The 23,583-nt window shown below is 40.8% G+C and overlaps 1 protein-coding gene and 1 long non-coding RNA gene across 2 annotated transcripts in view; both read left to right on the plus strand.

The window, feature by feature from the left end:
* The window catches only part of LOC117455843 (rhotekin-like), a 92,528-nt gene that overhangs the window by 63,631 nt on the left and 5,314 nt on the right, over window positions 1–23,583 (plus strand). The window contains exons 5-10 of the mRNA XM_034095448.1: window positions 20,997–21,114; window positions 21,202–21,432; window positions 21,507–21,601; window positions 21,691–21,797; window positions 21,881–22,009; window positions 23,266–23,428. Coding sequence (XP_033951339.1) covers window positions 20,997–21,114; window positions 21,202–21,432; window positions 21,507–21,601; window positions 21,691–21,797; window positions 21,881–22,009; window positions 23,266–23,428 — 843 coding nt within the window. The remainder of the gene's footprint in view (window positions 1–20,996; window positions 21,115–21,201; window positions 21,433–21,506; window positions 21,602–21,690; window positions 21,798–21,880; window positions 22,010–23,265; window positions 23,429–23,583) is intronic.
* LOC139434872 (uncharacterized) lies at window positions 14,393–15,965 on the plus strand. Its single transcript, XR_011644175.1, has 3 exons — window positions 14,393–14,501; window positions 15,219–15,298; window positions 15,881–15,965. It is a non-coding gene; the product is annotated as an uncharacterized lncRNA (long non-coding RNA).

Raw genomic sequence — 23,583 nt, forward strand, 5'->3', positions numbered from 1 at the left:
CAGCGATGTGCTGTCATTTGTATTTCTCCCTCTGGCATTTTTTGTTCTTGTACTGAAACACTGGGTGTGTGTGTGGTCCAAAAATGTTGTTTGTTGCCTGGCACAGCAGGCAACACACAACCTTTTTGGACCTCAACTGCCACAGAGGCTTATTTATGTACATTTTTGCTGTTGAACAATATTGAATGTTGGTTAAATTGAGTATTGGGAGAATTTATTAGTCTTAAGAGACATGGAAAGTTTATTTGTTGAGCATCTTCATGCCTTTTAATGTTGTTAAGCAGGATAGTCTTTCAGTCATCAAACCTGATGCACTGCAATTTCATAAGCCTTTTGATCTGCAAATGTCTGCAAGCGCCAATTACACCATTGTTTTATGTTGTCTTAGACAGCTACTCTATGTGCTGTAATTTGTATTTCTCCCTCTGGCATTTTTTGTTCTTGTACTGAAACACTGGGTGTGTATTAGGGCTGTGCATCTTCACTGGTCTCACGATTCGATTCGATTACGATTATCCTTTCTTCGATTCGGTTCGATATCCCGGTGCATCACGATTCATACCAATGCGTTGCATCCTCAATTTTCTATATTACTGCACATGACTTATTTTTCATCAATGCATACATGCAGTAAATACATATGAACTCTCTTTTTATTATTTAGAAAGTGCTTCAAAAATCAATAACATAAATGTCTTGACATTAATTTATAAACCAAAATAAATGAATTGTATAGGTCTAGCCTCCGTGTGTGAAGTTGTTCCTTCCTCAAAAACAAAAAGCTAATGCTTCTGCAGTCTAGCTGCAGCTTCTAGCCACGGTCTTCTATTAAAAAAAGGACACTGAATGTCCTGAATGAGGCATCACACACAGGACTTGAGTCTGAACACAGCAGACAACAGGAGTATTTACAACAGCATATACAAACAAAAATACTGCATGTGGGTGCACACTTACATTCTCTGTCTTACTGTTACATAAATCCCATGAATGTATGAGATTAAATTAGCTTCATTATATCTCAGTGATTAAGTGAATAATAAAGTTTCTATCGGGTCACTATCAGCATGTCACTCATTATTTTCAGGGAGGTGGCGGGGTTTGGAGGAACAGAGGAGACGGTGATCGCGGAAGCTTTTTTCCTCCTGCCTTCACAAACTTTACACACATATATATCGTCTGAAAATTGCTATAGGTCATTCATACTCTGAAATCCAAGACTTAATTAAATCCACCAAAAACCCGACAAAAGGTTTATATGAATAATTGTTGTTATCAAAGCAAGGTGTGAGTTGGATGTCGAAGTGTCAGAATCAATATAGATGTTTCTGTGTCAGAGTAAATTCAGATGGAACATAGCAAAAAAATGTAAATTCCTGTCTCCGCCTAAAGAAAACCCATTACTTATAGTGAAGACCAGAGATGGGGTCGTTACTAAAAAAAAGCAATATATTACATATTACTTTAAAAAAAAGTAATATATTACACTACTTCGTTACTCTCTACATAAAGTAACTCGTTACTTTACTCGTTACTTTACTCGTTACTTTACTCGCAGGGCCGGCCCGCCCCTCCCTACAGGCAGATCACGCCCCTCCCTGCAGGCAGATCACGCAGACTGCTAACGTTTCAAATGTTCTCTTTAGTTCAGTTTCCATTGTCGCATAAGACTGATCCAGATCCTGAATGTTTTCCTATCTGACCATGGCTGTCCTCTGTCTCCTGCTATCTGTATATTTTGTGCAGTCTATCTCTGCTCACGCTGTTGCGTCGGCGTGTCCTCCTGCGTGTTGGCCATGTGTTGCACTGGAACCAGACACCGCAAAGACTTCAGCCGAGCACGTAAGAACTGCGCATGCGTGAGTGGCAATAACTCTCCTTACCAGCAGGCAGCGGTAGTGTGTATTCGTCATTCAAAACAGGCAACAACCGGAAAACAGAGAAGAAGAACAGACTAGTCACTAGGTGATATAAACACACAACAAATAGCTGTGCGTTAGCTTCACCTTAGCATGTTTTCTTTGCAGGTGTTTGTTGAGGTTTGATTATGACTGATTATAGTAAGTAATGAAGTAACGCGTGTCGGGGCAATGTTAGTAACTGTAGTGTGATTACTGAATTATAAAAGTAGCGCGTTACACTACTCCGTTACCGACAAAAGTAATATTATTACAGTAACGCGTTACTTTGGAACGCGTTACACCCAACTCTGGTGAAGACCAACCTTGAATGATGGGTTAGTAGCCTAAAAGCTTTAGGAATCCAAAGTATAACATATAATAAGTATCCTGTATCAAGATTGAGGCAAAACAACTGACATTTGACCTTTTTAGAGAGGTTTATGAAAATAAAGTCCAGGCGGAATAAGCTTTGGGCACATTTGGTTCCATCAGTGCCATTTGACCTTTTTTAGGTACCAAACTATAAAAATCACTGTATTACATTGAATCATCAATATAGGTATTCATTCCACCCACAAAAAAAAAAGTTAAACATTTTTGTGTGTCTGTGTGTGTGTGTGTGTGTGTGTGTGTGTGTGTGTGTGTGTGTGTGTGTGTGTGTGTGTGTGTGTGTGTGTGTGTGTGTGTGTGTGTGTGTGTGGCTGTGTGTGTGTGTGTGTGTGGCTGTGTGTGTGGCTGTGTGTGTGTGTGTGTGGCTGTGTAGCTGTGTAGCTGTGTGTGTGTGTGTAACTGTACCAACGCACTATATAATAAAACTACACTGTAGGTCATTGTGTGTAGGTGTACTTGCACAATAAAAAAAAACGGAAACATAGGTAACATTTGACTCTAACTGGGCAGATTTATTTCAAACATTTTATCAACACACTATAGGTATGTAAAAACAAACATTTTACCAACGTACTATACAATAAAACCACACTGTAGGTTTGTAAAAACAACAAATATTTTACCAACACACTATACAATAAAATCACACTAGGTATATAAAAACAACAAGTATTTTTCTTTTAAATAAACACTTGGAAAATGTTATACCTACCTGAACTTTATACCTACCTGAATGTTCCAGTATTTAGGTCGTGCCACTCCCTGAAACAGTTATTTTTGACAGTGAAGCACAGAGGGACCTGGCACTTCCTGTAGTACACAGGTGTCTTCACCCTTTTGAGTCCAGCATCTAGGCACCTCCTGCAGTTCTTCCTGACCTTGGTGGCATCTTCCCCATAATACTCGGGCATGCATGTGAGTGGTGGTGGAGGAGGGGGTGGTGGAGGTGCAGGGCCTTCAGCAGGGCCTTCAGCAAACTCCAACAATTCTGCAGCAAGCTGCTCCCTGAAGGTCTTCTGGGTGTGTGGCTTTGTCCTGCTGGGGTCACACCTCATCTAACAAATGTGGAAAAACAAAGAGATTAGATTAATTCACTGGTTTATACTTATAGGATAATATTGGACTATAAATGAATAATATTACACCAAATAAATAAGTAAACACATGTATATTCATTCACTGGCCATTCATTTAGAAAATGTAACTCCAAAAAGACAAGTAACACCATTTAGCATTTTGCCTAATCATTCCTGTAGCTTATTGGCTAAGCTAACACTATGATGCAGTTCCACCAAACACATAAGTAATATATAAAAAGGATAATATTGGACTATAAATGAATAATATTACACCAAATAAATAAGTAAACACATATATATTCATTCACTGGCCATTCATTTAGAAAATGTAACTCCAAAAAGACAAGTAACACTATTTAGCATTTTGGCTCATCATTCCTTTTGGCTACGCTAACACTGTGATGCAGTTCCACCAAACACAAAAGTAATATATAAAAAGCATAATATTGGACAATAAATGAATAATATTACACCAAATAAATAAGTAAACACATATATATTCATTCACTGGCCATTCATTTAGAAAATGTAACTCCAAAAAGACAAGTAACACTATTTAGCATTTTGCTTAATCATTCCTATAGCTTCTTGGCTAAGCTAGCACTGTGACGCAGTTCCACCAAACACATAAGTAATATATAAAAACAGAGAGATTATATACCTTTCCCGTGGTGGAAGTTCAACATCCGAGTCACTACTGTCCGGATCCAGGTCTGGCTGGAGGAGATCTTCTTCATCCGACGAAGAGTCATCTGGTATGATCATAGCTATCGTCAGCTAGCATCTCTAGCACCTGCTCTGTGGTGAAGCTCTCCCTTCCGGCTGCGTAATGCGTAATGGAGCCAGAGCGGGCGTAGTTTATACTACGCAGGATCATATCTTTGGAACCCATTGGTCGATGTGGGTGATTGACACCTTTTCTGAACCGTTATAGCCAATATAATCGAGTGACAGAGTTAGTAAGTCCCGCTAAACACTTACGTCAAGTAGAGAGAGGTTTGCGTAAACAGCACGTGAGACAGCATTAGCTCGGGACTGCGAAACTTTATACCTACTCTGCTGCCATGAATGTAATGATAGATTATCAGGAACAATTCTACAGTGACTAAGAGTTATTGGATTAACCTTAAACAGCGTTTTTATTCCCTTGAACCAGAGCATTGATCACAAAACAGCAACGGTAAGACATAATTATTGTTATGGTTTTGAAAACTGTTGTTTTTTTTCTTCTCTGTTCTGGCTGCTAGCTCAGTGAGTTTGTGTCCTACAGTGATGATACTTATGACAAAAATAATCTGTGTAGTATCAGCTTTCAGATGATATGTAGTTTGTGCAGAAAATATTAAGTTTTAAAGATCGTTTTTGCTAGTTAGCACCGGAAGTAGCATCTGCCCGTTTTAGCTAAGGGCTAATGCTAACGCTTCTTGTGAGACTTGTGTTTTGTTTCTGTAAAAATGGTTCGTATTGTCAGTTAGCTGAGATTCTTCTCGTTAATCTGCTATAACACATGAATAGGTTTTTAAATATTAAGATGCCCTGAGACACAGTGTTGTGAAAAAAAAAACAGGGTCCCGGTCGACGGGGACCTTCGAGTTTAACAGGTTAAGAGACATGGAAAGTGTATTTGTTGAGCATCTTCATGCCTTTTAATGTTGTTAAGCAGGATAGTCTTTCAGTCATCAAACCTGATGCACTGCAATTTCATAAGCCTTTTGATCTGCAAATGTCTGCAAGTGCCAATGACACGATTTTGTTATATAATATTTAGGGCTGTCAAATGATTAAAATGTTTAATCAGATTAATCGCAGCTTAAAAATTAATTAATCATGATTAATCACCATTCAAACTATGTCCGAAATATGCCATTTATTTATGTATATTGTTGTGGGAATGGAAAGATAAATAAAAATAAAAAGAAGGCGGATATATCCATTTAACATACAGTATCTATGTTTATTATAAAAAATGTCTGCGTGTCAAAATGAAAGACAACCCACACACCTATCAATCATCAAACCTTAATTCATTACGTGTTGATTTCTATCAACGGGGGAGTTGATAGAACGGGGGAGTACTTCAGGAAAGTTGACAGAGGGGGGGGGGGGGGGCCGGCGGCTAGTGGAGTACTTCGTGACCACAGAGTGTGAACGTTGTGATCAGCTGTTTTAGCGCAGTTCTCCAGTGAAGGGGGGGGGAGTCTCCCTCCGCAGCCGGTTGGCGTAGTTTTGGCACAAGTCCGTTATACAGACCGACGTTAACAGCAGCCCTGTCTGTGCACACGGAGACCGACTCTGTCGTCCGGTGACCTAACCGCCTTCTGGGAAAGCTTTTCCAAGTACGTCGGTACGCAAATGCGCTTTGTGACACAAGTGACGGTATGCATTTCAGATTACGCACATAACCTGCGTACCAGTTATGTGCAGTGCACCCCTGTACTACAGCAAAAGTATTCTCCGTCGGGACTTCCTGCAACAACACCACGCCGTTATCGAAGATGTTCTATTGCGAAGACGTTCACTCCGTGACAAACAAATTCAAAACCGTGGCTATTGAAATCAATCTTACTAACTGCTGTCTGTGCAATTTACTCATACTTTATTTTGCTTACTTTAACATCATTTTTCATGGTGGGGCTAAGCCATTTATTGGTATGGGTGTAGCCTACCCCAGCCATACCCTGGTGCTGCCACTGGTGGCACGCATGGGGCGGGCCATTCTGCACATGCGTTAAATGCGTTAAATATTTTAACGCAATTCATTAAAAAAATTAATTACCGCCGTTAACGTGATAATTTTGACAGCACTAATAATATTATAATATTACTTTTGTCGGTAACGGAGTAGTGTAACGTGCTACTTTTACACTTCAGTAATCACACTACAGTTACTAACATTGCCCCGACACGCGTTACTTCGTTACTTAATAAAATCATTCATAATCACACTGACAGACGAGGGGTTTCCGCTGCAGGTTTATATGTACGTAATCTACGCGATTTGCGCGTCCACATCTCCACGTGCAGTGCTGCATAAACATGGCTGAGTCAGCAATAACTTTCGAGGGGTGGAGGCAGGGCCGGCCCTTCCCACTGGCGAACTAGGCGGTCGCCTAGGGCGCCAGATCTGGAGGGGCGCTGCGCTGGGAGAAAAAAATAAATAAATAAAAAGTTTTATTCTGCCTAATTTTATGCCCTTGGTGTAATACGTTTACATTAATAATTGAATAAAGTAAACACCCTTTGCACCCCGGACCGGCGGCAACATTTAGCATTTGCCCTGTAGCCTACGATGGGCGCTGTAACTGTAGTGATGAAAGGGGGGGATGGTCGCTTATCTGGCACCCACGGGCCGGGACCTGTCCGCGACTCACAGCCAAAGTGACGCGGCAGCTCCAGCTGAAAGTGAGATTGCAACGATGCAACAGCAAGAGGCAAACAATTAGCATTATGAAAAGGTCCAAGCCTTCAGGGGCAACGGGAAGGAAACGGAAAAAAGAACAGGAGGAATCGAAAGTCAAAGACAGAGGTACGTCGGCTTGTGTAAAAAATAAAAGAGTCAGTATGTACTGTACCGTTAGACATTTGATTTTAAGCTAGCTAGCTAGCTAGCTAAGGAGGTAGCCTGCCCACGATACAGCTTTGATGCCATGCTAGCCGCGAGCCTCTGATACAGAATGATAAATACAAATGATTTAAAGTTTTTATTTATGTGTTATTATTCTTAGATAATCTTTTTGTAAATAATATACTACTTTTCTATTGTGATAGCTGTAAATTGATCCTTCAATAGTGTTTAATTTGTCAGATAGTTTATTTTCACGGTCAACTTGTGTGTATAGGCCTATATATATATATATTTTTTTTCTGTTTATTTTCTATTATATTTTAGAATTTGTTTATTTTCTGCTTTTTTTAATGTCTAATCATTGTGCAATGCTTTGTTTTATATGCTTCTGTAACGAAATAATGTGAATGTTAGCCAGAAGAAATCTATCTGGATAACTGCTCCTTTCTATAAAGTGAGGCTGACCAACCAATATGGGCATGTGTTATTATTTACATTACATGTCATTTGTTAGATGCTTTTATCCAAAGTGACTTACATACAGTCAGTACTGTGGACAATCCTCACAGGAGCAATTTGGGGTGAAGTGTCTTGCTCAGGGACACAACGAAATGCTGACTGCAGTGGGACTCGAACTTGCTACCCCCTGATTCAAAGTCCAGACCTAACTTTTATATAGGCCAGTTGTGAACTTGCATACAGCTGAGGCAGATTGCAGCAGTTATTTTTGCCTGACTGTATATACATGTTTTTGCTTGTAATGTGCTAATATCTACCCTATAATTTTCCAGCTGCACTTGAGAAATACCTCAAAAAGCCCCCAGTTGCTGGAGAAGGAACATCTGATCTCCCATGTACATCATACTCTGAAGAATGTAAGTTTTGCCAAACATTTGTGGTCTCTGTGTAATCGTTAATACACTACTTTTTGTCATTATTATTATTGTTATTATTATGATAAATAATTCAAACTGAAGCATGAATAACCTCTTTGCATGTTTGGATTGCCTGCCTGCAGGTGAAGGAATAACGAGCACAGTATGTGAGTCCACCATTGCAGCCCCCTCAGATCCTGCTGACTGCCCAGGCCCATCTGAGTCCACCATTGCAGTCCCCTCAGATCCTGCTGACTGCCCAGGTCCATCTGAGTCCAACATTGCAGTCCCCTCAGATCCTGCTGACTGGCCAGCACTGAGTGATACAGTGAGAAAAGCCATGTGAACATCACATTGAAATCATGGTCTGATACCAGATGGGAGAGTCGGATCAACAGCATAGAGGCTGTAAGGTATCAGGCTGCAGAAGTCAGAGATGCACTTCTAGAGGTGAGGGATAAAGCCACAGGTGGAGTTGTAAACATTGAGGCACAATCTTTGGCTGAAGAGGTTGGATCATACCGCTTTGCAATATGCACTGTGGTATGGTATGACATCCTGACCAACATCAAACATGTCAGCAAAATGTTGCAATCAGTGTCAATGCAGCTGGATATTGCTGTTGACCTCCTGAGAAAAACAGAAGTTTCTTTGGTCAGCTACAGAAGCAATGGATTTGCTTCTGCCCAAGCATCTGCCAAAAGACATCTGTGGCCAAATGAATGTGGAAGCTGTTCTCAAGCAGAAGAGGCTGAGAACAACCAAGAGACAGTTCTCCTATGAGTCCCCGGAGGAGCAAGTGAGTGATGCACTAAAGAAACTCGAAGTTTCTTTTTTCAATATGGTGGTGGATGTTTCCATTGCATCACTGCAGGAGAGATTCAAGGCCTTAGGTGAAGTAGAGGAAAAGTTTGGGGTGCTACTCAACTTCCCTGACCTGCCAAAGGAAGATCTGACGAAGCAGTGTGAAACACTCAGCAACACCCTGAGCTGGGGTGGACAGTCAGACCTGGATAAGAGGGAACTTGCACTGGACATGCAGAATTTCCCAGCTTTGCCAAAAGCCAACATGACCACTCTGGAACTTCTAACTTTTCTACAGGAGAAGAAAATTAACGAAGTGTATCCAAATATGTGGGTGGCCCTCAGGATCGCTGTCACTATTCCAGTGACAGTTGCTTCTGGGGAGAGGAGCTTCTCCAAATTGAAGCTCATTAAAACATACCTGAAGTCGTCAATGGCTCAAGAACGCCTCAATGGATTAGCTTTAATAAGCATCAATCGCGAGGTTTTGGGGCAAATATCATTTGACGATACAATAAATGAATTTGCAGCAAGGAAGTCCAGACGTGTCCGACTTTAAGTATGTGGACTAATTAAAGGACACAATAACATAGCAGAGACTTGTTGTTCTGATTGCCTGTTTCATTTGATTTATAGTGTGTAATGTTGTTCATTATCTTAATTTATTTGCAATAACCTCAGTTGTAAGAGCTCCGTTGGCTATATTTGTGTCCACGTTTGCACTTTCTTTTCTTAAAGTTTTAAGAGAAGCTACTTTTGTTTGATGAGTGATTTTCATTTAATAACTTCAATATTAATAATAAGGATACAATAAATAAATGTTACATTTATTTGTTATTGGCTGTGGGTTATTGGTTATGTTCACATACTTATTTGGTTATTAAAATGTAAACCGATCTTTTTCATATGGGTGTTTTTAGAGTTGTACCTCCTATCAGGTCTCTAGTAATTGTGTGCTCAAAGTGCACCAGATTGAAGCATTTTACTTTAAAATGTTTAAAAAATCTTTCCGGGGGGGCATACCCCCGGACCGCCCGAGAGGATGTGACATCCACCCCCCAATTAAAACATGTTCATACATTAATGAATACATTTGAAACCTTTATGTATATTACCTATGTCAATACGTTTCTGTTTTTGTAGTGTATTGGTCTTTTGTAGAGATTTTTCATTTATTCTTTATATATTCTATTGTGTATTGTTTGGAGGGGGGGGGGGGGGCACCAAATCATAATCTCGCCTAGGGCACCAAAATGTCTAGGGCCGGCCCTGGGTGAAGGTATGCCCCTTATTTTGAGTTCGTCCGAATAATAGACAGGAATGTGACGGTGAGGTGCAAACTGTGTCCAGGCCAGAAGCTGTTATCCACTGCTGGAAACACCACGTCAAATCTCAACAAACACCTGCAAAGAACACATGCTAAGGTGAAGCTAACACACACGCTATTTGTTTGTTTATATCACGTAGTCTGTTCTTCTTCTCTGTCTTCCGGTTGTTGCCTGTTTTGAATGACGAATACACACTACCGCCGTCTGCTGGTAAGGAGAGTTATTGCCACTCACGAATGCGCAGTTCGTACGTGCTCGGCGAGTAAAGTAACGAGTTAGTGTAATATATTTACTTTTTTTTAGTAATATGTAATATATTACATTTTTTTTAGTAACGACCCCATCTCTGCAGACCTGCTCCCCTTGTCACTTCTCACTCTCGCGGGGGGGGGGCGGAGAACTTTAAGAACCTATTAATGTGTTATACCAGATTAACGGAAATAATCTCAGCTAACTGACGATACAAACCATGTTTACCAAAACAAAACACAAGTCTCATAAGAAGCATCTATGACCCCTGAACGGACATTGGCACAGAACTCAAGATAAGAGTACCCTTATTACTCATCGTAGCTGCACATACAAGATATCGCGACAGGGGAAGCAAATAGTCATCACAACACGTACCTTTACAGAGCTTCTAGGGAGATCGTCTCACCACCGTAGCTGTCAATCTGATCAAAAGACGTGTTCAATGGCATTAAAATGAGAAAAAACGCGGCTGAATCGGTTAATCCATAGGTTTTTAAAGTCTATGTATAAAAAAATGATTGAATTTATAATCCATAATTCTATTTTTAGGTAAAAATCGGAGAGCAAATGCTAGCTGCTAATGGTAGCCACCACAGCTAGCTGCCGCTTTAAATGTTCCAACATAGCCGTTGTGCTTGTGTGATATGCCAACTCCATTTGGCAAAGACTGCAAATGACAATATCTTTGCGTTTTGGACTAACTTTAAAATATTCCCATGCTTTTGAAGACCTAGGGCGAGATGTTTTCGTTTGAGGGCTTCGTGCGCAATCCTGTGAGGAGGAGGTGGTAGCCGTTTCAGTCGCTACAGCACTACCACATAGACATTAAGAGAATGGAATTTACAATTAAAAGGCTGTTCAACGTCTGTTGCTAACTTGCTTCGGTATCCTAGCTTAATCTGTTATCTGTAAACGTTCCCTAAATCTACTAATTTAGGGATAATCCACTGACATCCTTTAATACACATGTTAATTTGAATCAGATGTACTGATAATATCCGCAATATAAATCTTTAAACTTCTTCTTACCTTTAAAAGTCCGTCACGAACGGTCTATTATGCTGCAACTCTACAGCTCTGCTAGCCTTGGCGCTAACTTCCGGGGAACGATTGAGAGGCTCCACGATCCGCCATTGCTGTAAAAAAAGTGGTCCATTGGAGTGAACGGAGATGTCGTAACTCTTCTATTATATGGCTCTGGTTGAGGCTAATGCAAAATGCAACACCAGTATAATGTGCATTCAACACTATTAGTGTACATGTTTAACTCTCAAAGGTGTTAGATGGAAGAAGATGTATCACTACTGTAGTGTTACTCTACACCAGGACATTGTACAATTGCAACACTATTAGTAGCTATATATGTTTAACTCTTAAAGGTGTTAGATGGGAGAAGATGTATCACTACAGTAGTTTTATTCGACACCAGGACGATGTAAAATTGAAGCTGCAGCCAACACTGTTAGTGTTGTTATCTGCGTTGGTGTTCACATCTTACACTCTTATGCGGCTTTCACACCAGCGCTTTTCAGTTTCTAGCTCCGAGCGGGAGCTTTTCTGGTTCAGCTCTGGTTTCCCTTTTCAGCTCCCGCTCTGTGCACACCGCCCACTGGCGCCCCAGAGCTGCCCCTGCTGCGTCATGACGTCACCGTTTACATCGCTGATTTGCTCCCAAACGGCAGCCATTACGGCGCTCACAACAACAGCGTCGGGTCGATGATCGTGTTGCTTTTAATCACACGAAGCCAGAATAAATTGAATAACGACTTCTCCAACCTTATGCTTTTGTCCAGAGTGCCGTGGTTCATTGTTTATTAATGTGTTTCTGCAGCATTTACCGACCGCTGCAGTATTGGCTGCTCTTCCACGGGAGTTTATTCTCCCGTTAGCTCCCGGTTAGCTCACACTGCAGCGGCCGCTCTAAAGTATTCACTGTCCGACTCACACAAGCAGCTGATGCATATCCCCAGTTCCCCTTAGCCTAAGTGAATGTGTGTCAGTCTGAATTTACACTGTTTGGTATCACAACGCTGTTATGAAAGTTTCTCTGGTATAAAACGGGTGATGTTAGCATAGCAACCGAAGCTAAACTGACTACTTGCATCCGATAGCTGCAATAATACAAAACAACACGTCTGCGTCTCTCCACAATGATCGATAACAGCGAACGGATGGTCAAAGTAAGGCACAAATAAACAGAATCATACGAAGCCTGGTTAGTGTTGCCTGACTTTATAAAGTGTGTTTATAAGCACTACTGCTTGTAGGCAGGCATGACAGTCGACCCATGTTCAGGGGAGGTGAGTTTAGTTTCCTGCACGCCTCGACGTGAGAGAGACGTAAGCGACGTCGCCTCTTAGCTCCAAAGCTCTTGCCTCTGGACCGACAATTTTTTGGAGCTGGAAGTTAACCGGATTCCGGAGCTAAGAGCCGGCGCCGCTGCGGTGTGAACAGGAAAACCCGGCGCTTTTTAGGCTCTAGCTCCGAGCCGGAGCTGAAAAGGCGCTGGTGTGAAAGGGGCATTAGTGTTGGTATAGTAACACTATGATAGTGCTATATTGTCAACACTTTGGAAAGTGTTAATTTAACACTTTGCTGGTGGTTTCAATATAAACTCTTTCATAGTGTTAAAATTAACTACATGGGTGTTGAATTTTAGATTTTAAATTTGCTGTGCACCCGCACCCCCAACTCCAGGCCCGGACTGGCCATCGGGAGCACCGGGAAGTTTCCCGATGGCCTGGCCTGCTAAGTGGCCTGCTGGCCTGAGGATTTTTTTAATGTAGCCTATGTATTGTGAACGCAACGCTGCGCAAATGTGGGTCTGACTCTGCCTCACAGAGGGTGACTGGCTGTCTACATGATGTGGCCTGTCGACATGGCCACTTTCATACACCATACACTAATGCCCTCGATTGGTCTCTGTTGCGGCTTTCACACCAGCGCTTTTCAGTTTCTAGCTCCGAGCGGGAGCTTTTCTGGTTCAGCTCCGGTTTTCCTTTTCAGCTCCCGCTCTGTGCACACCGCCCACTGGCGCCCCAGAGCTGCCCCTGCTGCGTCATGACGTCACCGTTTACATCGCTGATTTGCTCCCAAACGGCAGCCATTACGGCGCTCACAACAACAGCGGCGGGTCGATGATCGTGTTGCTTTTAATCACACGAAGCCAGAATAAATTGAATAACGACTTCACCAACCTTATGCTTTTCTCCAGAGTGCCGTGGTTCATTGTTTATTAATGTGTTTCTGCAGCATTTACCGACCGCTGCAGTGCTGCTCTTCCACAGAGTGTATTCTCCCGTTAGCTCCCGGTTAGCTCACACTGCAGCGGATACTCTAAAGTATTCACTGTCCGACTCACACAAGCAGCTGATGCATATCCCCAGTTCCCCTTAGCCTAAGTGAATGTGTGTCAGTCTGAATTGACACTGTTTGGTATCACAACGCTGTTATGAAAGTTTCTCTGGTATAAAACGGGTGATGTTAGCATAGCAACCGAAGCTAAACTGACTACTTGCATCCGATAGCTGCAATAATACAAAACAACACGTCTGCGTCTCTCCACAATGATCGATAACAGTGAACGGATGGTCAAAGTAAGGTACAAATAAACAGAATCATACGAAGCCTGGTTAGTGTTGCCTGACTTTATAAAGTGTGTTTATAAGCACTACTGCTTGTAGGCAGGCATGACAGTCGACCCATGTTCAGGGGAGGTGGGTTTAGTTTCCTGCACGCCTCGACGTGAGAGAGACGTAAGCGACGTCGCCTCTTAGCTCCAAAGCTCTTGCCTCTGGACCAAGCGGCAAACTGTGGGGTAGAGCCGTGAAGCCAATACGGAAGTGTCACACACCGCAGTTCATATATTGGCCGATAGGCGATGGCTGCAGAAAGGAGCAATTTCCATAGACCCCCATGTTAAAATGCCCAATTTTACAGCAGAAAAAAACATGTTTCTACCCCTGGCTCCATACATTTTATTATCGATATAGTTAGATTCCACCTTCATGATTATGGATCTGAGAGTGAATTGTTTTCTAACGCGACCCTTTTATTTATATTAGGTCTTAAAGTTTGTGCATCAATTAGGGCGTGGTCACATTGAGTGACGGCTCTGTCAAGTGCCTGCCGCTGTTAGCTTCTTGTCTCTCTGCTAGCTGCTCCGTGAAGCTAGCTACAGGGACTCTGCCTGCTCAGCTCATCCAGGAAACACAACCTGTAGCCGGCCGTGGTTGTTTGTTCTTCATGCTTATATATCGGACTATTGTGACTCGCTCTGCGGTTAAAACAGACGGTGCATGAATGCGGTAAGTGAAATTCGAGTGCTTTATTGATGTGTTAATGATTTTAATCAGCTACGTAATGAATGGTAAGGCTTGGGTTAGCATGTAAGCTAGTGGTAGCTACATCGGTGCTAACGATTGTAATTGTAGCCTCCAAGTTAAAATCATAGACGGTATATATAAAGGTTAAAACGAAATAGACAAGTGTTAAGTGGGATAATACTGTTGAACAAACGGCTTCTGTTTGAGGTTGATAAAATAAGGTTACATCCTTGTAACTTAGAGATATTTTATTATGTTATTATTTTATATTAGGAGGAACTGTATGCATCTAAGGTTAATTTAAATTGGCTATGCTCAAGTATGTAGACAAGCTAATGTCAAAGTAGTTATGTGAAATCAACCTCACAATAAGATGTTTGTATATTACAATTATTAATGTCATATTTCAAGATGATTACTTAGATATTATTATGGTTGATTGAGCTGGAGTTCATTATCGAGCTTACACGTTAACGTCACAGTCATCTGAAGAACGAACCCAAACCTTGTTGTTTTTATTAGTTGCATTACCGAATGGGTATCAAATAAACAGTAAGCATTGGTAACACAACTTCCAAAGTTACAGTAAAATAAAAAGGACCCTGACTCGGACAATATACAATCCAACAGAAGAGAATCAGTTATATTGTTTGTACACATGGTACTTTACATATCTATATATATATCTGTTTGTTTAAGGTGTCCAGGTGATGCAGACAGGCTGGACCAGAGAGTGAGAGACAGAACTGGACTCCTCACAGCAGTGAACTTCAGCACAGGTACAAATACTCTTTTTTCATACTGTACAAAGAATCAAGAAATATATTGGTTTAAATGAATGAAGTATTGACTTGAATACACTGATATACATTCCATTAAACAATACTAAATACTAGATCAGCTACACATCAGTTAAGTTGAGGGTTTTTTCCATGCAAAAAGTTACATTTAGATATTTAGCAATATGACTTTGTCAGCTTTCTAATTTAATGTATTGAAGGCAAAGATATTTAACACATATAACATATAACTGCTACTATTTATCTCTCAATATTGTCTGTAAAAAACGTGGTAAAAGTTATTCTTTCAGTGAGACAACAGAGCAAGCTTCTACAGTTGCACTACGTTTTGATAACAGTTAAATATTATTTTGATAATAACATATATTTCAATGTTGATGAACTTCATACTGTTCATTCATAATCTGATTGTCTTTGTAGCTCATTGTTGAAATAAAAAAAAACCATTACAATTACAAAATAATTATATCTACAGCCCCTAAACTCACAAACACACCGCTTTCATAAATAACACACTTGTTCTGCAATAATATGTTGTATGTTTCCTGTCATATTTGTTAGGAAAGGACATACCTGAAAGACACGACATGTTCTCCTTCTCTGAGGGTCAAGAGGAACATTAAAAGCTGATGTTATGAGATTTTAAGACCAGTACAGGACATTCACTAAGAAACTACTTTTATTGTAAAAATAGTCAGCTGATCGAATGCAGCTATTTCCACATCTACACTCCATCAGCTGATTATTTCTATTTGCCTCACTTTATGAGCTTCACAACATGTACCTTGTTTTGCAACGTCACAAATACATGGGGCCAATCTTCAGTCAGATGTGAATGTGTAATCTAACATTTTCAGTAAGAATAATGGACAAAGGAGTGCAAATACAATTTATTGAAATGTGAACCAAAAGTTAATCAAATGTTTTAAATAAAAAGCACATATGGACAGAAGGTGTAAACCTATTAAATGTATAAGTAAACACAGTTAGTCAAATAAAGTGACAGACTAGGCCTGTGCAGTTGGTATCAGCTATGCCCAGCATGGGCTCCTTCATCAGCCCTGGTCCTCCTCGCTGAGGATAGACCCTCAGTCCTCTCCACACCAACAGACTGGACGTCCATCACACGGAGGTTTCTCCCTGAAGTCTCTGCTGCTCTCTGGGCACCATGCTGTCTCAATCCGTCCACACTGAATATGAGAGGGGGAAAATGAAAATAATAAATGCTTTTTAAGAAACATAAAGTTGACTGTTGAGTTGCTCAGTTTTTTTAGATTGTCAATACTATTACTGTATAACTAATATCCCAGGTTAAGAGGCACATTCAAATAAAGATTGGTCTTTAAATACATTTTGTCTCTTGAATTGTTTGTCTAAAGTCAAGGATCTAGAACGGCTACTTAGTTTGAATAATACAGTCTGGTTATTATGCTGTTTGGAGGAGGCCTCACAGGTAAGAGCACTAACTAGCTACCATCACATGTACCTTAGCTTGACTGAAATGTATTAAACGTATAGTTAAGTGATATCAACATATAAATAACTAATGTCATGCAAACATATTAATATTTGCTTGATTCCAGTGTTGAATTTAGCACAATTGCATACAAACGTTAAGGGGTTTTAAGATTCTGAAGTATTATGCTAAAAACTCAATAACTTAGATTATTATTTATAGTTTTGCTGAATAGTTTCATGTCCGCTTAGCTTAGAAACGTACAATGCGACGGCAGCGTGCAGATGGGGAGCATGTTAGCTTAGCTTGGTAGCTTCAGCTAGCTCTGGAACTTCCAGCTCGGTGGCAGCAGGTCCCGCCTCGGCTCCGCCTATTTGCCCTTATTTGGAGCAGGCTGGAGAAGGCGGGAGTTGAACTCTGACGTCACTGTTGAGCTGTTAGTGGCCGACTCCGCCTACTAAGGGCTTCACGGCAACTCTGCAGAATCCTATGGGTGACGTCACGGACCCTACGTCCATTTATATATACAGTCTATGCTCTGGACCGACAATTTTTTGGAGCTGGAAGTGAACCGGATTCTGGAGCTAAGAGCCGGCGCCGCTGCGGTGTGAACAGGAAAACCCGGCGCTTTTCAGGCTCTAGCTCCGAGCCGGAGCTGAAAAGGCGCTGGTGTGAAAGGGGCATGTGTGTCATTCAAGCTCGGGAGGGTGTATGTGTGGCGCAAGTGAGCAAGAGAGAGAAAGCGCGCGCACCGGTTACGTGTAGGCTATTGTTGTTGTTAGCATCTGGTGCTAGCCGCTGGTGCTAGCTAGCTGCGCTAACGGCTGTTTCAACAACAAGGTGGAGGAGAGTCCTATCCAGTCAGACTGAGAGACTGATAACCTCAGCTCAGGTGAGGTAAAGGACTCTGCTGAGTGTTTAGATAGTTAACTTAGTTCTCAGTGGGTCTCACGGTTTGGTCACCATTCACGTAAACACATATTTCCATTTGAGGGGGGAGTGATTAGTAAAATATGCATGAACTAGAAAATGCATTTCTTGCAGAAAATGCGTGCGAATGCTGGAAACTGTGAACATTTATGGCTGAATTTAGCTGAAAATGCAGAAAAAGCTGAATATGTTATTAGCTGAATAGTAGCTGCTTTTAGCTAAAAAAAATGCAGAAAAAGCTTAATATTTAAAAGAAAAGGTTTAAAAAAAGGTGTAAACAACTACTTAGAGCCCCAATGTCCTGAAATAGCTGAATAATGTAATAGTTGAATGGTTTATAGCTGAAATTAGGCTGAAGGAGTTAGATATTAGCTGTAAGTAGTAGTGAATGAATGTTTACAAACACCTGTGTGTGTAAACCCAGAGATCAAAGTTTAACATGATGACGACTTAAGACCAGAGAGAGAGAGAGAAATTCAGTGTGTGTGGTAGATAGCTGTTCAGTGTGTGTGGTAGAGAGAGAGAGATGTGTGTGTGTGTGTGTGTGTGTGTGTGTGTGTGTGTGTGTGTGTGTGTGTGTGTGTGTGTGTGAGAGAGTGTGTGTGTGTGAGAGTGTGTGTCTGTGTGTGAGAGATTGTGTGTGGCTGTGTTTGAGAGAGAGTGTGTGTGTGTGTGTGTGTGTGTGTGTGTGTGTGTGTGTGTGTGTGTGTGTGTGTGTGTGCTAGAGTGTGTGTCTGTGTTTGGAAGTGTGTGTGTGTGTGTCTGTCTGCCTGTGTGTGTGTGTCTGTCTGTCTGTCTGTGTTTGTGTGTGTGTTTGAGTGTGTGTCTGTGTTTGAGAGTGTGTGTGTGTGTGTGTCTGTCTGTCTGTCTGTCTGTCTGTGTTTGAAAGAGTTGCCTTGCCCCTAAAATGACGAAATTCCAAGCCTAGTGTGTGCCTGTGTTTGAGAGAGAGAGTGTGTGTGTGTGTGTGTGTGTGTGTGTGTGTGTGTGTGTGTGTGTGTGTGTGTGTGTGTGTGTGTGTGGTGTGTGTGTGTGTGTGTGTGTGTGTGTGTGTGTGTGTGTGTGTGTGTGTGTCTGTGTTTGAGAGTGTGTGTGTGTCTGTGTTTGAGAGTGTGTGTGTGTGTGTGTGTGTGTGTCTGTCTGTGTGTGTGTGTGTGTGTGTGTGTGTGTGTGTGTGTGTGTGTGTGTGTGTGTGTGTGTCTGTGTTTGAAAGAGTGTGTCTGTTTGTGTGTGTGAGAAAGAGAGTGTGTCTCTGAGATGTCTTCACAGCTGGACTGTTGAAGTCTGCTGCATGTCAGTTGGAGTGATGACATCATCGTGTTCCATGACACAGGTGTTTCTATTTGAGCTAACGAGCTCTGTAGAGATCACAGGTTTCCATTGTTCTGAATGAGAGATGAACCTCTTACATGTGAACGTTTTGTGGAAGAACCGTAACAGATATCTGTGAAATTTCAAAACGTGAAGCATGTCAAGGAAGTTCAGTATCTGAAGTGTAATTTTTGTGTAGTTTTGGGTTAATAATGTGGCCTTTTTGGCAGTTTAACTAAAGGTGTGCGGCTGCTGCTGTGAGGAAATATCTGCCTGAAATTACAATGGGCTTCAATGGAGGAATGTTGAACGTTTTTGTCACTTAAAGCCCTCAAGAGGCATTTTGTTTAATATGTTTTCTTAATGTTTTCTTATTTTCCAAGCTAGGAGAGGTTTTCCTACGTTTTCCATGAAAAAATATGTCTGAGGAGTGTAGGGTTTGGGAATTATGGCAAGTTTAAAACATTTTTGGGGGAGAATTTCAGGCACCGCTGCACTCTGTTTTGAGATCAAAGCACTCTAGAGTTAATGAGCTGCTCCATCCACTCCAATGTTAAGATCTGGAAAAAGCCTCTCTGCTAAGCTCCAAACTAATTCCAATATCTGAAAAAGTTGAAAAGATATCAAAATTATTTTATACAAGTTTTATAGCTGAAGGTATTGTGATCATTTGAAAGTTGGAATGAAGTGTCTGGCTGAAATTATGTGGAAGGAGATGCATTTGGCGCAAAGTGTAGGAAAAGTGGATTTGAAGGCATCTCCCATTGACTTCAATGTTACAAAAATAGTTTAAAAAGCTGAATATTTCAAAAAGTATGAAATATTTTTGAAAAAGTTGAATGTTTCTTATCAATTGCTGAAAAGGCTGAATAGTTTAATATTTGAATGGTTTCTGTAGCTGAAAGTAAGCTGAAGTTATGGAGAGCTAAAGTATTGGCTGATTTGAAGGCTCTTCCCATTGACTTCAATGTTAAAAAAAGAGTTTAAAAAGCTGAATATTTCAAAAAGTATAAAATATTTTGAAAAAGTTGAAGATTTCCCAATCGATTCCTGAACAGGCTGAATAGTTTAATATTTGAATGGTTTCTGTAGCTGAAAATAAGCTGAAGTTATGGAGAGCCAAAGTATTGGCTGAAATAAGAGGAAGAATAAAGTTTTGAAGTACTATAGTGGAATGCTGTATACAGCATTCGCACTAATAATAAAAAATAAAACGTTAACTAGGTGAAAAAATGTAAGATACACTTTAAAAACGTGTTGAGAGCTAAAACTAGTCTTTGCTGCTGCCTCAAAGAGGAGAGGGGGGAGACAGGAGAGGCTGGTTCAGGAGCACAGACACACTCACAACTATAAATGAACCAAAAACAAATAAATAAACAAGTTTCAATGTTTTTTCATATTGGATATGGTATGTTATTGGTTATGGCCATGTACTTATGATTATTTAAATGTATACAGTTCTGTTTCATGTGGGTGTAGTCTCTCTCTTTATTTCCCCCTCAAAGTAAACCAGATTGATGCATTTAAGTCCAACATTAAAAACAAAATCTTACCGAGGGAGAATGCCCCCGGACCCCCCTATAGGATTTGAGGTCCACCCCCACTTAAAATATGTTCACATGAATAGGTTCCTAAATAGATTTGCACATTTTTTTAAATAGTAACCCATCTCCATATGTTTATTTTTTGGTAGTAGATTTAGAGGGCTATCACTACGGGCAGCAACGCTGTAAATATTGACAAATAAATCCAGCAAAATAGCACAAACTGGTAGTGGCCTGGCTGGGTGTATAATTCCCGGCCTGACTTATTGTCCCAGTCCGGCCCTGCCCAACTCTGACTGACTTCCCCGTCCCTGTCTTTTTCTGTATGTGTCCCTCTGTGAAAAAGTTTGGACACCCCTCCCTTACAGGATTGTAGGGGCTAATAACTATATATTTAAACCTTAATAATAAGCTGTTTTTATACTCTTCCTTGCAGAGCTCCAGCGCTGTGCTGTTTTCTGTCTGCTACAGTGTGGCACAGAGATTCATGACACAGATGTGGTGATGGTTGATAGGACTTTGACTGACATCTGTTTTGAAGACACTATCATATTGTAAGTGTTGTTTCTTAGAGGTTCAGTTTTATTCAAATCCAGCTTAAAATACATTTAATTTGTCCCTCTATAAATGTGTGTGAGCAGCCACGAAGCAGGTCCCGGGTTCCAGCTCCGTGTTGAGCTGTACAGCAGTTCTGCTGTGGAGGACTTCTCCCCCGGGGCTCTAGGACCCAGGAGATCGAGCCGCCTGGGGGGGTCCGTGGGACGCTCCTCTGGGAAAAAGATCCGTGCTGCGTTTGAGTCTGTAGCTGTTTGTGGAGCAAATGTAGGAGCTGGAAGTGTGTCACCACCTTTATCCCCTGACCTTTCCACACTGTAAGGATGACAATTCTCCCTAAACACACATTCAAAGTGTCAATTTGAGTTTGCTCATTGCGTTCTGTCCTAAGGGGGCCCAAGTTTAACCTGCTGGCTCACGCAACACTGACTCTTGAGCATGTCCAGGAAGGTTTCAAGACCCATGATTTGTCACTGGCAGCAACAGGTGAGAAGTCGTCCCCACCTTCTTCTTGTTTCCTCTCCTGTCCCCCCCTCTCTGTTCCCCTTACTCCTCAAGTTCATCTCTGTTTCCAGAGGATGATCCATTTTGGTTGCCTCTGTACGGCAGTATGTGTTGCCGCCTGGTTGCTCAGCCTCTGTGCATGATTCAGCCAATCATAAGTGGCCAACTCAAGTATAAGGTGATTTAATTTTCATAGTGTCATTCTTTTAATATGATATCATTTTAATATCCACTGTATAAAATCACTTTCTGATCTTTCAGCTTGGAGAAGACCTTAATTGCTGGGGAAATGGCTTTAGTGTCCTCAGGGGGCAAAATCTTCTCTGCTATCAGAGTCAAGAAGACATGGAGTCTGAGGACAAGCCATTCCTTGAAATCCCCATCACTCAGGTTGGTTCTTAATGAACAATTCTAATGAACATATAGATGGATTTATTTATCGTTGTATCCATATTAATTACAATAAAATGCAATGAGTGCCCTGGTGAATAAATGAAAAACATCCAGAAGAGAAAACCATGCTGGTGAGACTTCAGAACTGTAAATATGTTGTGGAATGGTTTATATCTGTCTAAGACAAATTATATTGTTTATGACAAAAATGTCAGTTAATCCCAAAATAAATAATACCCAATACTAAAATCATAATTCAAATATCGAGAGAGTTTGCCACTTTTACATGTACACCTTGTTACACACAACAACAATAATGATGTACTTCTACTCTATTCTAATACATGTATCTGACAGCTGCAGTCAGAAGTTACATTTCAGAGTAAGATGAACATAAACTACAACACAGGCCAAAAAAACGTCTACTTGTTGACATGTTTTAAATGTTTATCAGTTGAGAGAAAACAAACAAATGCTGAGGAAACTGCATATACAAAATGCCATCTATATGAACAAATTCCAAACTTCACTGCATCACAACGAAAGGTGTTAATCTGTGGAATAACTGTAATGATGAGCTGAAATACTGTGCTACTTTATCTAAACTTAAAAGACTATTCAGACACAATCCTGAATGGTTATGAGCAGGACCGATGGTTTTGGTTAACCTTTAAAGATTGTTTTAGTTTTTTTTGTACAAAGGGATAATTTGTTTAAAACAACAAATCAAATATCACGGATGCTGATGACGATGAACTGGACTTTTTATTTTCATGAACAATGTATGCTAGAGGGAGTAGGACCAGAAACATTTTTTAAGCTCCTTATTATCCCTTTTGAACATGAAGGAAACTATTAGAGAATTTATTTTGACACCTTGTAAAGTCTTTTATGTTTTGCTTCTCTTTATTATTATTATTTTTTTTGTTTGGTTTTGTTTTTAAAATGTTAATTTCCCATTGCTAAGGGGGAAAATAGATACAATTATCTAATATTTCAATATGTTCACACTTTTGAGAAAATGCCAGAATGACAACTAAGGGTTGTGACCTTTCGGGCGGGGGGCCTGTGCCCTTAGGTTGATAAACAATGGATTAGAAAATGGTATATAAAAAGTAAAATAGTCCATATCATAGGGTCAATATCATCTGAAAAACACCTTTAGTTCTTAACCATCAACTTTCAATCACAATTCAAATGAGTATCCAAACAGTTTATTGGAAAATGATTGAGTGTTTGTGTTTTTCTGTCAGGATACTGTCGTCTGTGTGTCAGAGAGAGATCCGGACCTTTGCCAGACTGTAAACATCATCACATGGCATCAAGGAGAAGAAGTAACCTTCATGCTGACCCCTCCCTCTCCTGAAGACACGCAGCGTTGGACCGAGGCCATCCGGCAGCACATCTACAACCTGAGTGAGGATGAACAAAGCACGACATGTAGCCCTGTCTCCAACACTTACTACCTGAACAAGAGGCGCGTTCACACCGCAGTACTTTTCCCACTTTAGTTCCGATATAGTTCCGAAATGTTGCGTTCACACCAAAAAGAGCCGGAACTAAAATTAGTT

The sequence above is a fragment of the Pseudochaenichthys georgianus genome, chromosome 12, assembly GCF_902827115.2.
Source record: "Pseudochaenichthys georgianus chromosome 12, fPseGeo1.2, whole genome shotgun sequence".
Classification (NCBI taxonomy): Eukaryota; Metazoa; Chordata; class Actinopteri; order Perciformes; family Channichthyidae; genus Pseudochaenichthys; species Pseudochaenichthys georgianus.